The sequence below is a fragment of the Frieseomelitta varia genome, unplaced genomic scaffold, assembly GCF_011392965.1.
Source record: "Frieseomelitta varia isolate USP_RPSP 00005682 unplaced genomic scaffold, Fvar_1.2 scaffold_265, whole genome shotgun sequence".
Taxonomy (NCBI): Eukaryota; Metazoa; Arthropoda; class Insecta; order Hymenoptera; family Apidae; genus Frieseomelitta; species Frieseomelitta varia.
Window position 1 is genome coordinate 306,512 of NW_025109996.1, and position 19,336 is coordinate 325,847.

Sequence of the window (19,336 nt, forward strand, 5' to 3'; positions counted from 1 at the left end):
ATGAAAGTGGAGATTTCGAATTGTGACGAAGTTTTAAACATACGTTAAAGAATAATATACCATACATATTTCTTATTTACTTCAATCTTATGTATTACTTTGCTAATTAGATTTCTTGAAATGAAATAATTTAAGTAAAACATGTTGATCGATACGTTTAATATGCTAATAATTAATATAGTAGGATATCTTGTTTAATTTTCTAAAATACGATATACACGTTGGAAATTAAGTCATTTAAATGCTACATACGTAAATTGTTCAATTGTAACGGCGCTTTAAACGTTAATATCGCGTTCGAATTCTGTCTCGATTTTTCTTCGTGAAAATAGTTACGAATCGTGGTAAGAATGTTAACTTCAACACTGATGAATGAAAAATAAGAAAGTGGTTGTAAGTACACAAAATTACAAAAAATTTATTTGATTAAGTTCTTATTCTTCTTAATAAAAATTCAGCTTTCTTATTTACATATTTGTGTCATCAATTCAATTATATCATTTACACTTTGAAATTAATGTTTAAATATATTTTAATTAAATTGCTAATCATGTGCGCCATAGTCGTAGTCTTGTAGTCTTAAGTAAGTAAACAATCACAAGCGCCAGCTACATAAAGTGAATAATTAGAAATTTATTTAAATGATAAACCTCCTATTGTTTAAAATCTTACATTATTATGGCAAAAATTTGTTGCATATGTGGAAAAATCGAATGTTCGTACAAATGTCCTATCTGTGAAAGACCTTAGTAAGTATGTCAGAGGTTATGTTCATTATTCACGCAAATTTTGTAACAAATACATATCGTGATGTTGCTTACTGTAAAGTCGCTGTAATTTTTATCAGAAAATCATATCCAATATATAATATTTAAGATTAAATAAAACATAATTTTATTATATTATATTTAATAATGATATGATAATATACTATACGATAGTATACTATTATTATATACTATACTATAATTATATGATAGTATACTATTATCTGTTATTAATTTGCAGAATTTTTATCAATATCAAAGATATTTAATTAAAATTTATCATCTTTTTTTTATATGAGAACATCTATTAGTATATATTTATAGTATTGGAGTTTAAGAGTTTTTTGAATACTATATTAATTTATTCTTTGATTTAAAAACATAAATCTTACAAATATAATTTTATTTTATTATTAATATTAACAGTTTTATGTGTATTAGTTGTTCCATAGATTGCTATAAGGAACATAAAGCAAATGGCTGTCAACCAGTGGTACAAGAAAACAAGGTTACAGAAAACACACAAAATAGCTTCAAATATGAATTTCCAACAGAGGACACAGTTCCCCTTGAAAAACTAAATCAGTTACGTCATAGCGAAGAAGTAAAAGATTGTTTAAAGAATCAACATGTACGAAATATAATGCATGCCATTTTAACTGATAAATGTCCAACAAAAGTCATTGCTTTAGCTATGACTGAGCCCATATTTACAGAGCTGGCAGATGCATGTTTGAAAGTTATTGAATCTTGAGGTAATAAATTGTATTATCATACTTCTATTACACTAAAAATTATATACTATTAAATTCGCAACTCAGCATACTTCTCTTGCTATTCATGGAGTTTATAAGAAAATTATAGTAAAATATTTCTATAATATAATATATTTTTTTTTTTGTATCTGTAGACAAGATGATATTTTTTTTAAATATAATTAAACAAGTATACTAAAAAAAATTTTAAGTGAATTTTGTTACAAAAATAAACGAAATAAAAAATAAACATCTATTCCTAGTTTGTATAGACAATTTATTAGATAATTAATGTAAACTTTATGATTATTAAATATGAAACGATAATAATTGAATGTATGCTGCAGATAATGGGATAATATTTCAACGCTTAGAATGATAGCATTTTCATAAAAAATGAATATTAAAAAACAAGCAAGTAATTATTATACAATCTTTATATATAGACAAATAACAAATAATTCTTCTTAAAAAGTGATTAACAAAAATAGCAAAATATTAAAAGATGATATTAAAGCCTTGAATGAAAGGAATAATGAAGTGAAATGTAGTCCTCGAGATCTGTTGGTATTTCTGTACCATCCAATTCTTTTTGAAGAAAGTAATACCTTTTTCGAACGTGAAAAGCTGCCATTTTTGGTTGCCTATCTCTTGTAAATACACCCTTTCTGTTACCACCTACTCTAATATACGCTATAAACATAAATTTATTATTAACTATTAGTATCCTTAATCAGTAGATTCTGTTGTATTTTTTTTTCCTAGATATTTTTTTCCTACAATATTGTTTGCTTACTTTGAGCTGTTCGAAAATCAGCAAAATTCCAAATAAATTCACCAATAAAAAATCCTTCGTTTCTCAATTGATCGAAGGCTATAAAATGTTTAGACAATACTTCCTTCTGATATTCTTCACTCCATACATATTCAGGTAGCTAGAAAATAATAATTATTTTTAACAAATGTAGATTTCGGGTTAGAAAAATTTTTTTAATCCAGGTTTTTTTAACTCGCCTCATGTAATCCAGGCATAGTGTCAGCTCCGTATTCAGCCATAAGCACAGGCTTATTATATTTTCTATGCCATGCTTCAGCCTCTCCTATAACTCTACTTGTTATTGCATCAAGACGGCCTGGATTATTATACCAAGCGTTATAACGATTAAAGCTAATCACGTCAAGATATTCGCCTGCTTTATCTTCCTATAAAATAATCGTCTGATGTTTATTAATACATATTTTTTATTTTATCAAGCTAAATAAAATTTTTAGAAATATATTTAAAAAAAATCAGTATTGAGGAAAATTTGTTTAACTACACTACAAACGTACAAAGCATTTTCCTGAAGAATAAATTTTTAAAAATTTCAAGCTCGATTCTATATGGAATACAAGCGAATTAGAAGTATAATTGTCTTCTATCTGATTTGCAGAAAATCAAATTTTCGATTCATTTCATCCTTCTTTTTGTTTAAATAACAATTATATGATATGAAAGTTTGCGAAAGTAACCTGAACTGCTCGAGCCATGGCAATAGTAATTGGTCTGGTAGGGTCGAGTGCTTTCGTATGATGTGCAACTTGTTTAAAATATTCACCAGCTTCTGGAAGCTGCGTCCTTGGTTCATTAGCGATGGACCACATAATTACCGACGGTCGATTTTTATCTCTCCTTATGAGCTCCGATAACGAGTCTTTGTGACGTGTAAGAAGGATTGGTGAAAAATTCTCAGTATCAACCGAAGGACATTCATCAATAATGAGAAAGCCTAACCTTTGGAAAACAAATATAATAAAAGATATGTGCGAGCTAAAAAGTTAATAAACCAGTTCTTCCTAATTTAAGCGGTATATTTGTATAAAAATTTTTATATTAATCCTCATTCGTCCCTTGTGTCAAAAAGGAAGCTACATGGATGCTGCTGTAAGAATCCAAAACAAATAAGACAGTGAAAAAACATGAAATGAAATAGTTATAGATTTACAAATATAATTATTTATCTCTTTGTGTAGCTTTACCATTTATCGTGTCAATTTGACATTAAGGGACATATCAAATTGGAAGAATGGAGGACGAATGAGGATTAAAAGCTAAGGAGAGACATAATTTACATATTAATAATACTAGATATTTATACGATAGACAGTAAAAAGTAATAATTACCGGTCAGTGATATCAAGTACCTCATCACTGTAAGGATAATGGCTGGTTCTGTAGGCATTAGCACCGATCCATTGTAATAATTCATGATCCCTAGCGACAGTAACTAAATCGAGGCCGCGTCCTCTCAGGATTGAATCTTCGTGTCTACCAAACCCTCGCATGTATATGGGTTTATCGTTAAGCAGTAAACTCGTATTTGTCCAGGCCAATGTTCTAATACCAATTGGAAGCCTGTAGACGTCTACTTTACTATCATTTGCCACCGACAATGTAACCTTGGAATCGTAATATTATTACTGATTACGTTTGTAATATATTTTGCAAGCTTGAGCAAATTTTAATTGAAATAAAGAAAAAAATTTGTAATAACGAATTATTTTATTTTAGAAATAATGAAAAACAAAGAAGAGGAAAAATTAAATACCTTTAGAGTATAAAGATATCCAGGATTAGGATTCATACCTCTGGGCCACCAGAGCTTAGGGAATGGTATCTTTATCGTACCGGAAAATCCGTAAGCAGGCTCCTGTACGGCTAAAATATCTTTAGCATCGAGTATGCTTACTCTACATATAGGAGTCTCATGCTCCTGTAAGCCTGCTGGTTGAATTATGTATTTTATGATACCAGTATCACCAATTAATCCTGTCCTTACAGTAATATCTTCGATATAAACACGTGGTTTCGTATGCAGCAAAACAGGTCTGTAATTTAAAAAATGTTACATTGATATTTTAATTTTATCTTATTGCTGCCCTGAAATCTGGTATTCTTTTGTTTTCATTGATTGCATATCTTTTGCATCGAAAATAAATTATTCTGCTCTGGTACCTTGCTTTTGTTTGCCTCGTACACGCGTACTCATTTCTCTCAATCTGTTTATCACCGTAAAATTATTTTTACGGATCAGTGAAAATCAAGTTTTGTTAAAAAACCAAAAACTTTGAACTGTTTTACAATAAAAAATATTTATTTGATATATAATTTATATTATATTAAAATATATTTAATTATATATTTTACATTATATTTACTTAACTATGTTTTATATACAAAATTAACTAATATAAATTATATATTATCCATATAATGTTAAATTCGATAAAAATTTTTTTTCGATTTGCTTCAAGTGTTGGAGATACTTGACACATTTTGCTGATAAACAATATGACTTGCATCCACTTACCTGTGTATGCCAGCATAGTTGAAAAAGTCAAAAGTATAAGTTTGTAAGTGCGTCGTTCCGTTATCGACGGGAGTATCGATGATTTTTCCTTGTGGAACACTAGTCTGTAGCAAAGTATTATCAACTGCAACAGTTATGCGATTTTTACCTCCATAAACCAAGTATGAAGATATCTCAGCTTCAAATGGAAGATGACCCATTTCATGGTTGGTTACAAACTCGTCGTTTATCCACTAGAATATAAAAGGAAAACAAAGAGATGTTAAACATTTTAAAAAACTCTGGCCTTTTATCTTTAAGGCCAGATATTTATCTATACCACATACGGTATTGTAAAATTACATTCAAGACTTAATATTCATCGATAAAACTAATATTGACAATTATAATTACAGATATTTACATCGAAGCATCGGCCGTAAATGTGTCAAGTATTTAATAAATGTATCGTACCTTCGAATAAAGTAGTTTATTTTAGTTTTAATTGTCCGGCAATTGATTGTAGAATTTATCAAAACCTCATAGACATTTCACAGAACGTGGTAATATTATTTATAATGTAAGTATAGAAACACTGTGTAAAGGTATAAATTAAAGTTGCTTGATACCAGTAAAGTGTGACCCGATAAAGAGCTAACCAGAATTGACCCAATATTTGGAAATGTGTATATATATATATTATAATTAATGATATATATAATATTACTTAAATAATAATATATAAATTAAAATTAAAAAAATAAATATATGTGTATATATGTATATAATATACGTATATTAACTTCAATTTTATTTTATAAATATTTAAAAATTTATGCTGATATGAAATATATAAAATATGAATAGAAAAAATTACCTTAAAAGTAATAAAATAGTACGATAATGAAAATAATAAAAAAATATAATAGTTACCACTTGTGCAAGGTAATTGACTGAACCAAATCTGACAAAGACTCTTTGTTCTCGCCAAGAAGAGGGTATGAAGAAAGTTCGTTGATACCAAACAGCCCCTACATGATCTCTTAGTTTCCTGGAGGTTGTGATATCGTTATACGACGAAGGTACTGGCATTTGCATCACCTTTTCTACCTAGACGAAGCGGTATGTACATAAGTGTGAATCCTCGTTGACAACATGTAATTTCATGAAATTTATATTTACGCAACTTCAAGTTCTGTATGCAACAGTCATTTATGCTATTATACAAGTTTTAAGTCATTTTAAACTGCACTGTCTTTATTTTACATTTCGCATTTTTTGAAAGATTTTGCAATCTAAAACTTATAATTATTATAACAATTTATAATTTACTGAAAAATCTATGATTACATACATAGTAATATAATCTCTACTAATTTATCGTCGATGATTTTAACGTTTTAATTAGATTGCAGATGTTTATGCAAATTTATATTTATTTTTATTGATCACGAATTAAAAATGAACATTTATTTTGTCTACAAAAGTAGATGATGAATGTGATGAATTTAACTTTTGCTATAAGAACTTTTTCCCCATTAAGAAGGGGATTAGGAGGATTCGAATTATAATTATAAAATAATTTTCGATATGAATTTTAATGTTACTTTAATTCGTTTAAATCGATAAAAATATGCTGTACCTTCATTAATAATAAAAAAAAGTAGTGCATTTTTTGTTTTACGATACCTTCGATAATTCATCGGCAAACCATGCTTCTCTATAACCCTTTAGCGCATCTCCCGATGGAGAAATGACAAAGTCCCACATACCATCCAGAGATTTCACCTCAGTAAAAAATGAATTTAATTTCAAATTGAATAATTTATCAAATAAATTAATTAAATTAGTTGCAATTAATATTTAATGAGAGAAATAAGAAAAGAAAATTTCAAATTACTTCTCGCGATTCGCTTTCCCGCGGATATAACATCCCGGGAAGTAACGATGGCGCATCTTCTTCCCGAGGTAAAGATGAATATTCTATCGGAACCTCAGGATATTCGATCTCTGGGCCCGATTCTCCGGCCATCGCGGAACTGATTAAAAGGAACGCTAACTGCCACATTCTCTTCTAATTTATCTGAAACGAAATAATCAAAAGAAAGATTAAATAGTATTGCATACTGTTTTTATTTCAATAAATGTTACATTCCTATTTTCTTCAGAAACATAAGCATGTAAGAAAGTATTGCCAAGTATTTTATTAACAGCGGATTTCTTTTCATAGCAATCAGCGTAAGTTATTTGGAAATTCCTATCTTTCTTCGTGTATATCTACCTTTGATTCAAAAGAAAATATCTCGACATTTTATCGTAATAAACAAAATTTTAAGACATTACAATCGTTTAATCAAAATAATTTTAAATAATCTTGTCAAAAACATGTCTATAAATAATCGTTCAAGATAGCCTTAAATTTTGTCAAAATTTTCCCACTTAATTTAAAGAAGAAAAAAGAAAAAGAAAAACGGAAGAATAAAGTCGATATCCGTGGTTTCTGAAAAGGTAGCGTGTAAAATTTTATTCAGTTTATGTATTGTAGTTAAGAATAGTATGTCCATTCTGTGTAATTTTGCGCTTACTTATTAAATGCATAAAAAATCGCAGTCTAATTATTAGATAAGTAATTACGAAATTAGAAATTCGCAACATCAAACATACGTACATCTAATTTTCAATTTTGCTATTCTTCAGGATATTGAAATTGAAGTCGCTGAAGAAATTTGATCGAAGACACGAGAAATTTTAACTACTGATATTGTCTAACCAATATTATCTAACGGACAGAGGTAATATTCTCTAATGTGTTATACGAAAAAAAAATTGCATTATACGAGAAGTTGGTTCTTAATGGGTTAACTTAATATAAAAGGAGGTGTAGCTGGTGTGTACCGTAGGGTCTCGTTCACAGCAATATCGGCTTCCTGGCACGGTGCCCTCCTACGAGAGCAGACTTCCCTTCCCAAAGCATCAAATCGTTTCCTCGTGTCGCACATGTATGTACACCGTCGCCGTCGCTGTCCCTAATTCTTCGAATAGACATCATGAAAATTTAACAATTGCCACTGTCTATATAACGATGGGAATAATATTTTCGCAGACGGTATCGATAATGGCCACGAAGTTGTATGTATGTTTTGCAAATATAGTAGAGCCTCCCATATCCGAACCAATAGGGAGACAAAAGTGTTCGATTAATAGAATTTTCAGATAATAGTATAATCACTTTTCTCATATTAAATTAATATTAAACGTATCCAAATAAGGATTAGGAAAAGCTATCAACTTATTTTAACAGATTTAATAATTTATTTAATTTTAGGAACATTATATGTTTTTTTAATTACTAAATTATCTAAATTCTTTGAGCACAAATAATTTTGTACAATTATGTTCTTTTTGTACTTCAAATCACTGTTTCGCGATGTAAGACATATATTTGTCTTATCAATCAATTAATCAATCAGGTGTTTTTCTTTTTTAATGAAATTTTATTTTTAAATAATGACTCTTTGTTTGTTGATAAAACTGACTGATAACATATTATATAGCTACTCAAGTCCTTCAATTAAATGTTATCGGTCATCATATTTATACATTTTGATACGCTTTATTGTTATATTAAACATAAGTGTTATACTTATGTTATTAAACTTTATATTAAACATAAGTGGACGTATTGTTGCATTGTACATCTCTAAAACGAGGTGTTGATCAAAATAGCTAATTACAGAGAATTACGGTTGATTTTTATTCAAAATGCAACTTTTTATCAATTTCGGCAGTTTTGTCAGCGTTTTGTTCTGATTAATATCATTAAAATGATAAGAATTACTCTAAAACGCATCACTTTCTCAAATCGCTCATTTATAATGAAAATGATACAACGCAAAAGAACGCAATTTTCGAGTTATCACTACGAGAACATTACAGAAAGATTTTTGACTAATTACGCGGAAATCTTTCTAATTATTATTATATTTTATAAATACGTCTTATTATGAGTTTCGTCTTGTCTATCATTATGAATAAATTCAAATTATAAGTTCAAATTGATTAACAAATTAATATTTAATTTTATTCAAAAACTCTTTTTCTCTTCTTCAGGTAAACTGTATCTTTTCGAGTTATATCATTTTTTTCTTACTTGGAGAAAGGATCAATTGTTAAATAGATATATCTTCTACTGGGCATAGATAGAATGATATAGATAGATGTGTCTACTACAAATAATGCACAAAGCAGCTACTTTGCCTCATCTGATTGAATTTAATCAATTCAATTGATTCAATTTTCAAATTTCTACTTTAGTGTAATATGTCTAAATACCTAAAACGAGATAATGCATGTAGCTACAAATATTAGCAATCACGAAACTCATACGCGCGCATGTGTATATATTACTTTGAGATAATCAAACGAAAAATACTTCGTTAGTGGATAGACATAAATACACAAATACATTCGAATATATGATGCAACAATCGTTATGGGTCTGTTATTAGCAATTATATTGCATTATTACATAATATTACATTAAACACAATATGTTCAAGAGATCTTGAAGTTTTACATCTCAATCATGCTCCCGTCTTAATATGAACTTGCAAAAGAGACGAGAGAAATCACACGAACGTGACAAATGTTTTGTGCGCAGGAAAGTATGATCGAAAAAAGTTTGGAAAAAGAGAAGTTTCATATTAAAAGAACAGCTCGCTACAACGTTAAAAAAACGACGACTTTGCCAATATCAATTTTAGAAGGACAAATATATAATTTACCGGCTTGTTTGGTGCAAAATGGGAAATTTACACGAGACACGTGTTGGTGGAGGAACAGCGAAATCACTATTCCACTTAAAATATCTACAACCTTATTAAACTACGAGATTTTTTCTTTCATGACGAATTAAACTGCGAATCTTTATGCAATTGCCTACTTTTTTTTAATAAACACTATTAAAGGAATGGAGCGTAGAATTAAAGAGAAGCAATTAAAGAAACGGAGCTGAAATTTTATTTCCATTGCTAAATATTACGAGTGGACTACTTATTTTATGTATCTGCGTTATTGAATGTTTAAATTTCACATAAATGTAAATAAGCCTAATAATCATATCAGTTAATAACTTTGGATCGTCGGAATTGAAAAATTTCTTTAGAAAATCCTTTTTAAGTTTACTTTAATACATCGCACTCACCTTTGCAACTTTTGAATGAAAATGTTCATAGAATGACAAACATTTAGGGCAACAGTCGCGTAACTGGCACTAAAAAAAAAAAAAAAAAAAAAGATTGCTGAGTCGAATGGCTTCGCGGTAATTGTCCGCGAGGAACCGAAGAAAGGAAAAGTTACGGTGGTTTCTGTGTTTCCGGTCGCGTTTAATGCAGCATCGTGACGCCGTGTCGCGTCGCTTCTGCTTGGCACTTGGCACGTTCTCTCCTGTCGAGATCTTACACGCCACTAGACCAGAGAATCGGTTATACTACCTATCCCATCGGACTCGGACTGCTCGTCGTGCCTCGCCAAACGACTGGCCTGTTCTTATATATCGGGTGTCCGCAATTAACCTGCTACAATGTCAAAACGCCGCGTTACGATGGAAATCCAGTAATCATTACATACAATTTTAATTATTATTATTATTATTATTATTATTATTATTATTATTATTATTATTATTATTATTATTCATTAATATTAATCATTATTTGCAGGTGCCAAAGTATATTAAAAACAAGCAAAGTTAATTGTTTCAATTAAATAATAATTAAAAGTAAATTAAATGATCTTTGATCTTCTTATTGATTGGACAGCTATAATTTGCAATTAACTGTAATTATTGAAGAAAAATATATACCGAGGAACGTATAATATTGTTTGGAGGAAATGAAACCCAAGATATGGTTAGCTGATTGGCTCACTTTAACTATGACTAAATCTCTTAAATTAGTATTCTACGTAAACAGAGATTAGTTCGTTGACACTTCCAGGTTGGTTTCCGAATTTGCTTGCCCGACGTTTCCTTTTGCTTCGTCATTTTCGTGATTGCACTATCGCGATGACACCGTTTATATTCTGTACATGCATATACTTGAACGTTTTATCGTATTGTAAAAAGCATTTTCTGTATATATTCGTTATCATTATCGCATATTTTATTGGGTGAAAGATAAATGTTTACTTTTTTCCCTCGAAAGTATGCATTTCTTATTTATACATCATGCGATAACATTTCAAAAATATCGTTTCGAACAATATTGAATTAAATTAAAATATTATTTTAAACATTATCATTCATTTTAATATTGATTTTTATTATTTGATTTTTATTATTTGATTCACTGTTTATTATTATATTTATTATTTATTTACAACTTTTTAAAATTTGTCTAATTTATTCTCATTATTTGTTATTATCTTTATTATTTATTTTTATATTCATTGTATAATTTCATTTTCCTATTCCAATTTAAATAAAGATTTTTCTCAAATCTATTCTTAAATAAATTCTCTAATTCTCTGTGTGTCAAAAATGAAGTTAAGCAATGATCGTCGCTTCAGAACAATCGCGCAATAATATAAAAATTTTCGCTTGTTTATTGTTTTAGAGAGCAAGAAATAAATGTATTATGTAACTATCTCTCCTGTTATTGTAATTCAATCACCGATTCAATTGTTATAAGTAAATAGTTTTAGTAAAATTGTCAAATAATATACAAAAATATAATAGAAATGCATTATTTTATAGTTTGAATAAATCATTTAAAACAATTAAATTATTTTATTTCTATAACAGTCCCAAATATTATTTAATAATTTTCACAACCTTTCTATTACGATTAAACAATTAAATGGATAAAATTTAGATAGGAAGGCGGCGAAGATCTCTTGCGGATTTCTGACCATACTTTCGCATGTGTCTGATCTTTACTACTTACAAGTAGTAAAGTCTACGTGTGGCTAGATATCAATTAGTAGTATATATCAATATATGACCAGAATGGAGCAAGTAGTATAGATCAGTTTTAATCGACATCCGCAAGTAGTATAAGTCTTATACTATTCTAGTATTTTACTTTATTCTACTGTACTTTCTTCCACACTCCCACAATAAAATAATTTAAAATACATTATTTAAATATTTGTTCATGAATTTAAAATAAAATTGGTACAAAGTTCAAAAATCCCAAATGAATGTGTTATGAATTTGTGAACTATGGTCGATGCTCATGTGATTAAAGAGATAGCAGAATTTAAAAAGCACAGCATCAATTGGAGATAAGCTACTTGAATACGGATTGAAAATAATTTTATCACTCAGTATTCATTCCTTAAAACAAGAAGTTCTTTTTGTAATTGAAAATTAGCGCGATTTATAGACAATGAAATGCTAGCTCTGCGTAGCGATAGAAAGATGAAACTAAAATCGACTGACATCCTTGTTGCACACTATTACTCTCCCTGTCTACCGCACGTATATATATCTATCCTTGTTGCACTCTATTGTTTTCCTTGTCGGGCAGTATGACTGCTGCCATCTATCGGATTTTTCCAATTTACACTTTTAGTTCCACCCAAAAATACAGTGGTATAGATGGCAGCACTATCGTTAGACAAGGAGCACAATAGCGTGCAACAAAGACAGACATACATCGTGTGACAGACAAAGAAAGTAATAGTGTGCGACAAGGACATCCTTCGATCTATCGAAGAAAAAATTCAACTTTTTACACACACGTTTTTCGAGGACAAAACATACATAGAAAGAAAGCGGGGAGTCTAATTTTAAGGAGGCATATAAAAAAGTTCGCAAATTATTCCTCTTAAATAGGTTTTTTTCGTAAATAGTGCGAATTGTCACAAAATGGATAATTATTATTTATAAAAATACTTATATCTGCATTTTACGGGTCAAATGGGGTATGAAAAAAAAGCTAAGAGTCTAATTAGGGTAATACGATCACAAAAATTCACAATTCATTTCGCTAAATTGGTTTTTTGAGCAAATAAAAATTTCTCTATTTTACGGGATAAGAAACACTAGCGTCGCGTTGTGGCAAAAGGGTGGAACTAAAATCTGTTGCTATCCTTGTCTCACACTATTACTTTCCTTGTCTGTCACACGATGTATGTCTGTCTTTGTTGCACGCTATTGTGCTCCTTGTCTAACGATAGCGCTGCCATCTACGCCACTGTATTTTTGGGTGGAACTAAAAGTGTAAATTGGAAAAATCCGATAGATGGCAGCAGTCATACTGCCCGACAAGGAAAACAATAGAGTGTAACAAGGATAGATATATATACGTGTGACAGACAAGGAAAGTAATAGTGTGAGACAAGGACAGCAACAGATTTTAGTTCCACCCTTTTGCCACAACGCGACGCTAGTGTTTCTTATCCCGTAAAATAGAGAAATTTTTATTTGCCCAAAAAACCAATTTAGCGAAATGAAGTGTGATCTTTTGTGATTGTGTTACTCTAATTAGACCCTTAGCTTTCTTTTCATATCCCATTTGACCCGTAAAATGCAGAAATAAGTATTTTTACAAATAATTAGTACTACTGAGTTACCGCTAGATGGCGCCACAATGTCCATTTTGTGACAATTCGCACTAATTATGAAAAAAACCTAATTAAGAGGAATAGTTTGCGAACTTTTTTATATGCCTCCTTAATATTAGGCTCTCAGCTTTCTGTCTATGTGTATTTTGCTCCAAAAAAATGTTTGTGTAAAAATTTGAATTTTTTTTTTAATAGATCGGAGGATGTCCTCGTTATTCACTATTATTTTCCTGGTTTATCGTCATTAGTAGCGTGTAACAAGGACAAACATATTCGTGCGGTAGATAAAGCGGGCAACAGCGTGCGATAAGAACAATATAAATTAGTTCCGGCACCTATCCTAGGGATGGTCCACACGGTGCATGCTTAAACCTGATGATCCCCATATTGCTCCATCATTAAGCAGCATTCACTTATAGCTTGCGTAGTTTGTATATTAGGGATGTATATTAAGGATACGCTGGCAGCTACACTACTGATGATATGCACGCCACCTTCTATATCATTTACAACCTTACTTCAATCTTATCACCACCATCTTACATCTTTCCTAAAAACATACATCAAGGTATACCCACATTCCCTCTTTTCTACTCGAGAATGGGTGAATGTTGTAACAACCAGCAATATAGTTCTATATAAATATTTCGAGTTTTGAATTCTCACGCTAAGGAAATTTTTCAGTTGTATAGTTCCAGTACGAGAGAGCACACGTTCGGTCAAGATGCTGAAGACTGCAGCGCTGATAGTCCTTTTCTCTAGTGGATTAATTGTTTTATTCTTGTAAGTCCGTTAATATTGTGAAGAGATTAATAGTAAATTTGTAGCAATTGTACAGTAATTATAATAATACGGTGTATTTTTTCCAACGTCTGATTTTTTTCTGCTGTATTTCATGGCAGAAATTTCTCAACTTTCACAACTCTATATTGTTTCACAAATTTTTACTTCTCATCTTTGTTTCGAGTATCATTTTATGAATTTTGATGTATTTTTTTATATGCATGTGATGTTAGTTACATTAAGTTTGACTTATTCGTTTTCATAAATTAACCCGTGAACTTATACGTACATCACAAAGAAAAACTTATACACATGCATGCTACGTTAAATCTTATGTATCTTTATAAAAAAAACTCCACTATTTATATTTTATAGATTTCATACACAAATATATGCATGGAATTTAACAAACTTAATAAATTTAAGCTTTAAATCTTGATCGTACTGAACTTATATACATACTTATTTATAGTTTTTGTTGCCTCGATTACGAAACGTATGTAATCGATGTCAACAGTAATTGAATCCATTTGGATAAAAAGAACAATTTTAATAAAAAGGAATCAGATCTATATTTTTACATTATATATTTATTTGGGAACCATAAGCATAATATTTAAAAAATTACGAACTTAATCCAGTAAGGGCCAAGGGTCTTTATAGTTCATTATAGTTTTTTATAATATTAAAAATTTTAAAATTTTTCCAATTTTATGCGATCGTAGTCTGTCTTTAGAAGTAATAATCATGAAAAGAAAAAGAAAAATGTCGATAATTTGAACTATAATAATCTTGTTAAAGAAAATCATATAACAATCTACTTGATCTTATTTTAAAACTTAAGATTTCTATTTTTACAATTTTAAATTCGTTTTTTTTTCAATTGTTACATGATTTTTTTGCGACATTGGTTATGCTGCTCACTAGTATTTGTTTTAAAACTGGAAAAATTAAATTATGTATAAATATATTAGTATATTAACAATTTATTGTGAAATACGCATGCAGTTGAAAAATTTAACTATTTACGATAAATATTGAACATTAAACATAAAAATATTCCAAAGAAAAAAAAGGCCTATTATTTAGTATGAGACTGTTATCTACAAATCATACAATGATTAGCAGAAATGGCATGTAATCTATTGGTTTGTACTTGTACCAATCGTGACATTACACAAAGTTTATAAATAATTGACCTTCAGCTCTTTGCATATGAAAATATTTTTATTTATAAAAATTTTATTTTTTTATTTATAGCAATTGATGATAATGACATAAAATAATATCAAATTATTGCTACTTTATATAAAAGTTTCGTAAGAACAGAATATTGTTTGTCTCTTGCAATATAGACTTATTTTATATTTTATCTTTGTCGATAAAATATCTTAATCAATCAAGTATAAACGCAATACACGCAATAAAATTGATAAATGAATAAAGAACTAATAATTGTGAGTGAAAATTATTTATCATGTAATATAAGATATCAATATTATGTATGCAATCACGATGTCATTGTAATTCGTCGAAAAGAAAAAAAAATCTATTTATTTAAAAAGTATCTTATTATTTATTTTATCTATTTAATAATATAAAAATAAGAAAACATTACGATTTTGATTTACAAAGATCGTGAAGGTAAAATTTTGGAAAAATAATCAATTGATTATATACTTCAACATAAGATTCAAAATATTGTCACCTTTTCTTACAACCATTTAAAAAATTTATTATTTATTAATAAATTTTTTTACAAACAAATTATTTACAAATAAATTAATTTTACAATTCTGTTTAGCTCTTCGAAAGAGCTTAAGGTTCCAACATTACCGGAGACAAACTGGGGATCAAAAAAAAGTGGAAAAGAATCTACAGAAATACGACCTTTCAAAATCGATGTACCAGCTAAGGTAAATAAAATAAATTAATTAAAATTTGCTTTATACTTTTTTATTATACTTAATTTTCTGAATTCCTTTTTTTTAAAAACAATCATTAAATTATTTAAAGATTCTGGATGATTTAAAATATCGCCTGGCACACAGAAGAACATATGCTGCACCATTGGAAGGTGTAGCATGGACCTATGGTATCTCAACTAAGTATCTCAATACGGTACTTGATTACTGGAGAGATAACTACAATTGGTCTGAGAGACAAGCTCTGCTAAACAAGTATCCTCAGTTTATCACAAATATCCAAGGTAGTGGAACAATTTATATATTTTTGTAATCGATAAAAAAATTTTTTAAAGTTGAAAATAAAATATTTGAACATTTTAGGTTTGGATATACACTTCTATCATATCAAGCCGACAAATTTGCCAAAGGATAAGAACTTAAAAGTTCTGCCTCTGCTATTATTGCACGGATGGCCAGGATCTGTTGTAGAATTCCAAAAAATTATACCTATGCTAACGAAACCTTCGCCTAATCAAAACTTCGTGTTTGAAGTTATTGTACCGTCACTTCCGGGATATGGATTCTCGGAAGGAGCAGTACGACCAGGCATGGCTACAGCTCAAGTAATAATAATTTTACTTTTATTTGTATATAAGCTGTATACATAATAAGTAGGTCTTATTACCACTGTTAATTTTTTGCTTAGATTGCTGTAATATTCAAGAATTTAATGCATAGACTTGGCTTTGAAAAGTTTTATATTCAAGGAGGTGATTGGGGAGCTGCTATTACTGCTAATATGGCTGCTTTGTTCCCAGAGAAGTTAGTAATAATAGTAACAGAAATTTTTAAAAGAAATAACATGTTATGCATTTGGTTTTTTTAGGATAATTGGTTTACACTCAAACATGTGTGCTACTCTGACAGGATCTACTTTTTTGTGGACATTTATTGGTACCTATTTCCCATCTTTGGTAGGAGTAAACGAACACTATTCACGATATTTTCCTTTAAGTAGAGTTTTCTTCAACCTGATTGAAGAAAGTGGCTACTTCCACATACAGGCTTCAAAGCCAGACACTATAGGTACTTTTATTTCTTTTGTTTGAAGCTACTATATATTATTTAAATTTTAAGTAAATTTATAATATATTTAAGTAAATTTACTTAAAGAAAATTATACAAGTATATCTTCCAATTGCAATAATGTAATAAATGTTTTACATATAATTTGAACTAATATCCATATCTTTTCTAAAAATATGACGGTGATTATCAACAAGAAGATGTAATAGATAAAAAATATCAATTTTAAATTTCGAAAAAAGCAATTTTTAAAAAAAGTATTCTTGGGATATTACCGTAATCTTGTGCAATCTTTTTATACTATTTAAATTATGCATAAAATATTTTTAACGTTATCGCAATTGAAAAAAAGCCATGTATAAATTAAAATATAATACTGTTCTTTAGGCACTGCAGTAAGTGCTTCACCTGATGCACTAGCGGCATATATTTTGGAAAAATTCAGTACATGGACAAATACAGCATATAAAGAACGAGATGATGGTGGTTTAACAGAAAAATTTACGCTTGACGAGCTGTTAGACAATGTTATGATATATTGGGTCAGTAACAGTATTACTACAAGCGTCAGACTTTATGCTGAGAGCTTTAATTCAGCATATAGAGCTTCAAAAATTGAAGAGTAAGTTTATTTCATTGAATAAATCTATGAATTTTATATTCAGAAAAGACATTTAAATATACATTTTGTTTCAGATTGCCTATAAATGTGCCTACAGGTTGTGCAGTTTTTCCGAATGAACTAATATCTCACCCTGAAAGTTTGCTTAAGTCAAGATTTACTAAGTTAATTCAGTACAATTTAATGTCACGTGGTGGACACTTTGCAGCTTTTGAAGAACCTAAACTCTTAGCTGATGATATTTTCAGTTTTGTTAAAAAAACTGAAGAACTTAGCACAGCAAAAGCTGCATAGAACACGCAAATCAACTTTCACTTTTAATAATTTTTGCACAATTGTTGATATATTTTTTAAAAGTATTTTAATAAATCATATATGTTTTAAATATTGAATATAAATGAGAATCTTGATTATTTACATTCAATATCATTTACAGTTTAACATATTATACTTTACAAACTAGTACAACCTCTAGCTTAATCAACACGAGTTTTGTACAAGTTCTTTGTAAGATAATTATCTTGTTATCCATTACATATTGCTAGTGCCAGATTTCTCAACATTTTCTAATAAATTTTGTAAATTAGTCTCGAATAATTCGCATCTGATGGGCATTTCTAATGAATAGAAAGGATTTTTCAAGGCGTAATCTGCATACAGTTCATATACTCTTCTCAATAAAATTTCTATTCCACTTTGCGTAGGTTCCGCTACTACAATGAATTTAATTCCAGTCAGTGTTTGATAGCAATGTAATCTAAATGTATCTGCCTCTAAAATTTCAATGCCAGAACAACGAGGTTCAGGGCTTAACTGGCTGGCAATTGCAAATAGAGGATAAAACATTGATGCTAAAAAAATCTTTTCATTAGTTGTCATTCTGGCACGACTAAATCGAAGCGATACAGGAAAATTTTCTGCTTGTTCTAGAAATTCAAATACATCTTTTCCATTTTCCAATTCACGGCCTACTACAGGACCACCATTTACTGCAGTTAAAACGTGACCCACTATAATAAACGAATGCATTTGTTAGTCGGGAAATTCAAGCAAATTTTTGTAAATAAAAGAAACATTATCCATCTCACCATTAATGCCATCCTTTTGTCCAAACGAGACAACGATCTTCTTGTTTTCGTAATTCAACTTCAAATCAAGAGGAAAATTGAACGTCCTTTCATTTTCAATTCGTGGAACATTGTGATCGTGATTGAATATCAATCCACCCGATTTCGATACAATATAAACACCGTAAATAACCATGATTGAATTATTTTAACTCACAACGCACTTAATTGTCACTTTTTAATTATTCGTCTCAAGCTTCATTTATTTACAATTTCCAAATAACTATTTATTTACGATACTGTCAATTATCAACTTTTTAGGTTACATCTCGTTGAAATTAGACATGAAAATCATCGTTCAATGTTAATGTAGCGTGCATAGTTGTTGGTTGTGTGTTATTATAAATCTAAACATATGTATTTTTAAAAACTATCATTCAGACTGTCAGATT

At 29.3% G+C, this 19,336-nt stretch overlaps 4 protein-coding genes across 8 annotated transcripts; 2 read left to right on the forward strand and 2 right to left on the reverse strand.

The window, feature by feature from the left end:
• Window positions 1-497: 497 nt before the first annotated feature.
• Window positions 498-10,592, forward strand: LOC122528856 (zinc finger HIT domain-containing protein 3). Of its 3 annotated transcripts, none has more exons than XM_043654434.1 (3): window positions 498-749; window positions 1,209-1,522; window positions 10,572-10,592. In XM_043654434.1, the coding sequence occupies exons 1-2, from the start codon at window positions 679-681 to the stop codon at window positions 1,519-1,521; spliced, it is 384 nt and encodes a 127-aa protein (XP_043510369.1). In that variant the 5' UTR covers window positions 498-678; the 3' UTR covers window position 1,522; window positions 10,572-10,592. The 3 variants fall into 3 exon arrangements, with proteins under 3 accessions (XP_043510369.1, XP_043510367.1, XP_043510368.1); XM_043654432.1 differs by lacking the exon at window positions 10,572-10,592 and adding an exon at window positions 4,074-4,516; XM_043654433.1 differs by lacking the exon at window positions 10,572-10,592 and adding an exon at window positions 2,288-2,806.
• On the reverse strand, window positions 1,942-10,361 carry LOC122528854 (beta-glucuronidase). Of its 2 annotated transcripts, XM_043654430.1 has the most exons (13): window positions 10,210-10,361; window positions 10,055-10,123; window positions 7,747-7,883; window positions 6,752-6,934; window positions 6,541-6,639; window positions 5,785-5,961; window positions 4,873-5,105; window positions 4,111-4,390; window positions 3,687-3,961; window positions 3,035-3,296; window positions 2,537-2,725; window positions 2,319-2,457; window positions 1,942-2,215 (listed from the first exon to the last, which is right to left on the reverse strand). In XM_043654430.1, exons 4-13 carry the CDS (start codon window positions 6,917-6,919, stop codon window positions 2,034-2,036), a joined length of 2,004 nt encoding a protein of 667 aa, XP_043510365.1. In that variant the 5' UTR covers window positions 6,920-6,934; window positions 7,747-7,883; window positions 10,055-10,123; window positions 10,210-10,361; the 3' UTR covers window positions 1,942-2,033. The 2 variants fall into 2 exon arrangements, with proteins under 2 accessions (XP_043510365.1, XP_043510366.1); XM_043654431.1 differs by lacking the exon at window positions 7,747-7,883.
• Window positions 10,593-13,897: 3,305 nt separating the features above from the next.
• Window positions 13,898-18,197, forward strand: LOC122528863 (juvenile hormone epoxide hydrolase 1-like). 2 transcript variants are annotated; one of them, XM_043654447.1, is made up of 9 exons: window positions 13,898-13,987; window positions 14,104-14,202; window positions 16,007-16,118; window positions 16,219-16,411; window positions 16,491-16,732; window positions 16,816-16,931; window positions 16,996-17,195; window positions 17,583-17,817; window positions 17,892-18,186. In XM_043654447.1, exons 2-9 carry the CDS (start codon window positions 14,144-14,146, stop codon window positions 18,109-18,111), a joined length of 1,377 nt encoding a protein of 458 aa, XP_043510382.1. In that variant the 5' UTR covers window positions 13,898-13,987; window positions 14,104-14,143; the 3' UTR covers window positions 18,112-18,186. The 2 variants fall into 2 exon arrangements, with proteins under 2 accessions (XP_043510382.1, XP_043510383.1); XM_043654448.1 differs by lacking the exon at window positions 13,898-13,987 and having other exon boundaries at window positions 14,011-14,202; window positions 17,892-18,197.
• Window positions 18,198-18,221: 24 nt separating this feature from the next.
• Window positions 18,222-19,124, reverse strand: LOC122528866 (trafficking protein particle complex subunit 4). The gene is made up of 2 exons (XM_043654460.1): window positions 18,906-19,124; window positions 18,222-18,827 (listed from the first exon to the last, which is right to left on the reverse strand). The coding sequence occupies exons 1-2, from the start codon at window positions 19,078-19,080 to the stop codon at window positions 18,349-18,351; spliced, it is 654 nt and encodes a 217-aa protein (XP_043510395.1). The 5' UTR covers window positions 19,081-19,124; the 3' UTR covers window positions 18,222-18,348.
• Between the last annotated feature and the right edge of the window lie 212 nt (window positions 19,125-19,336).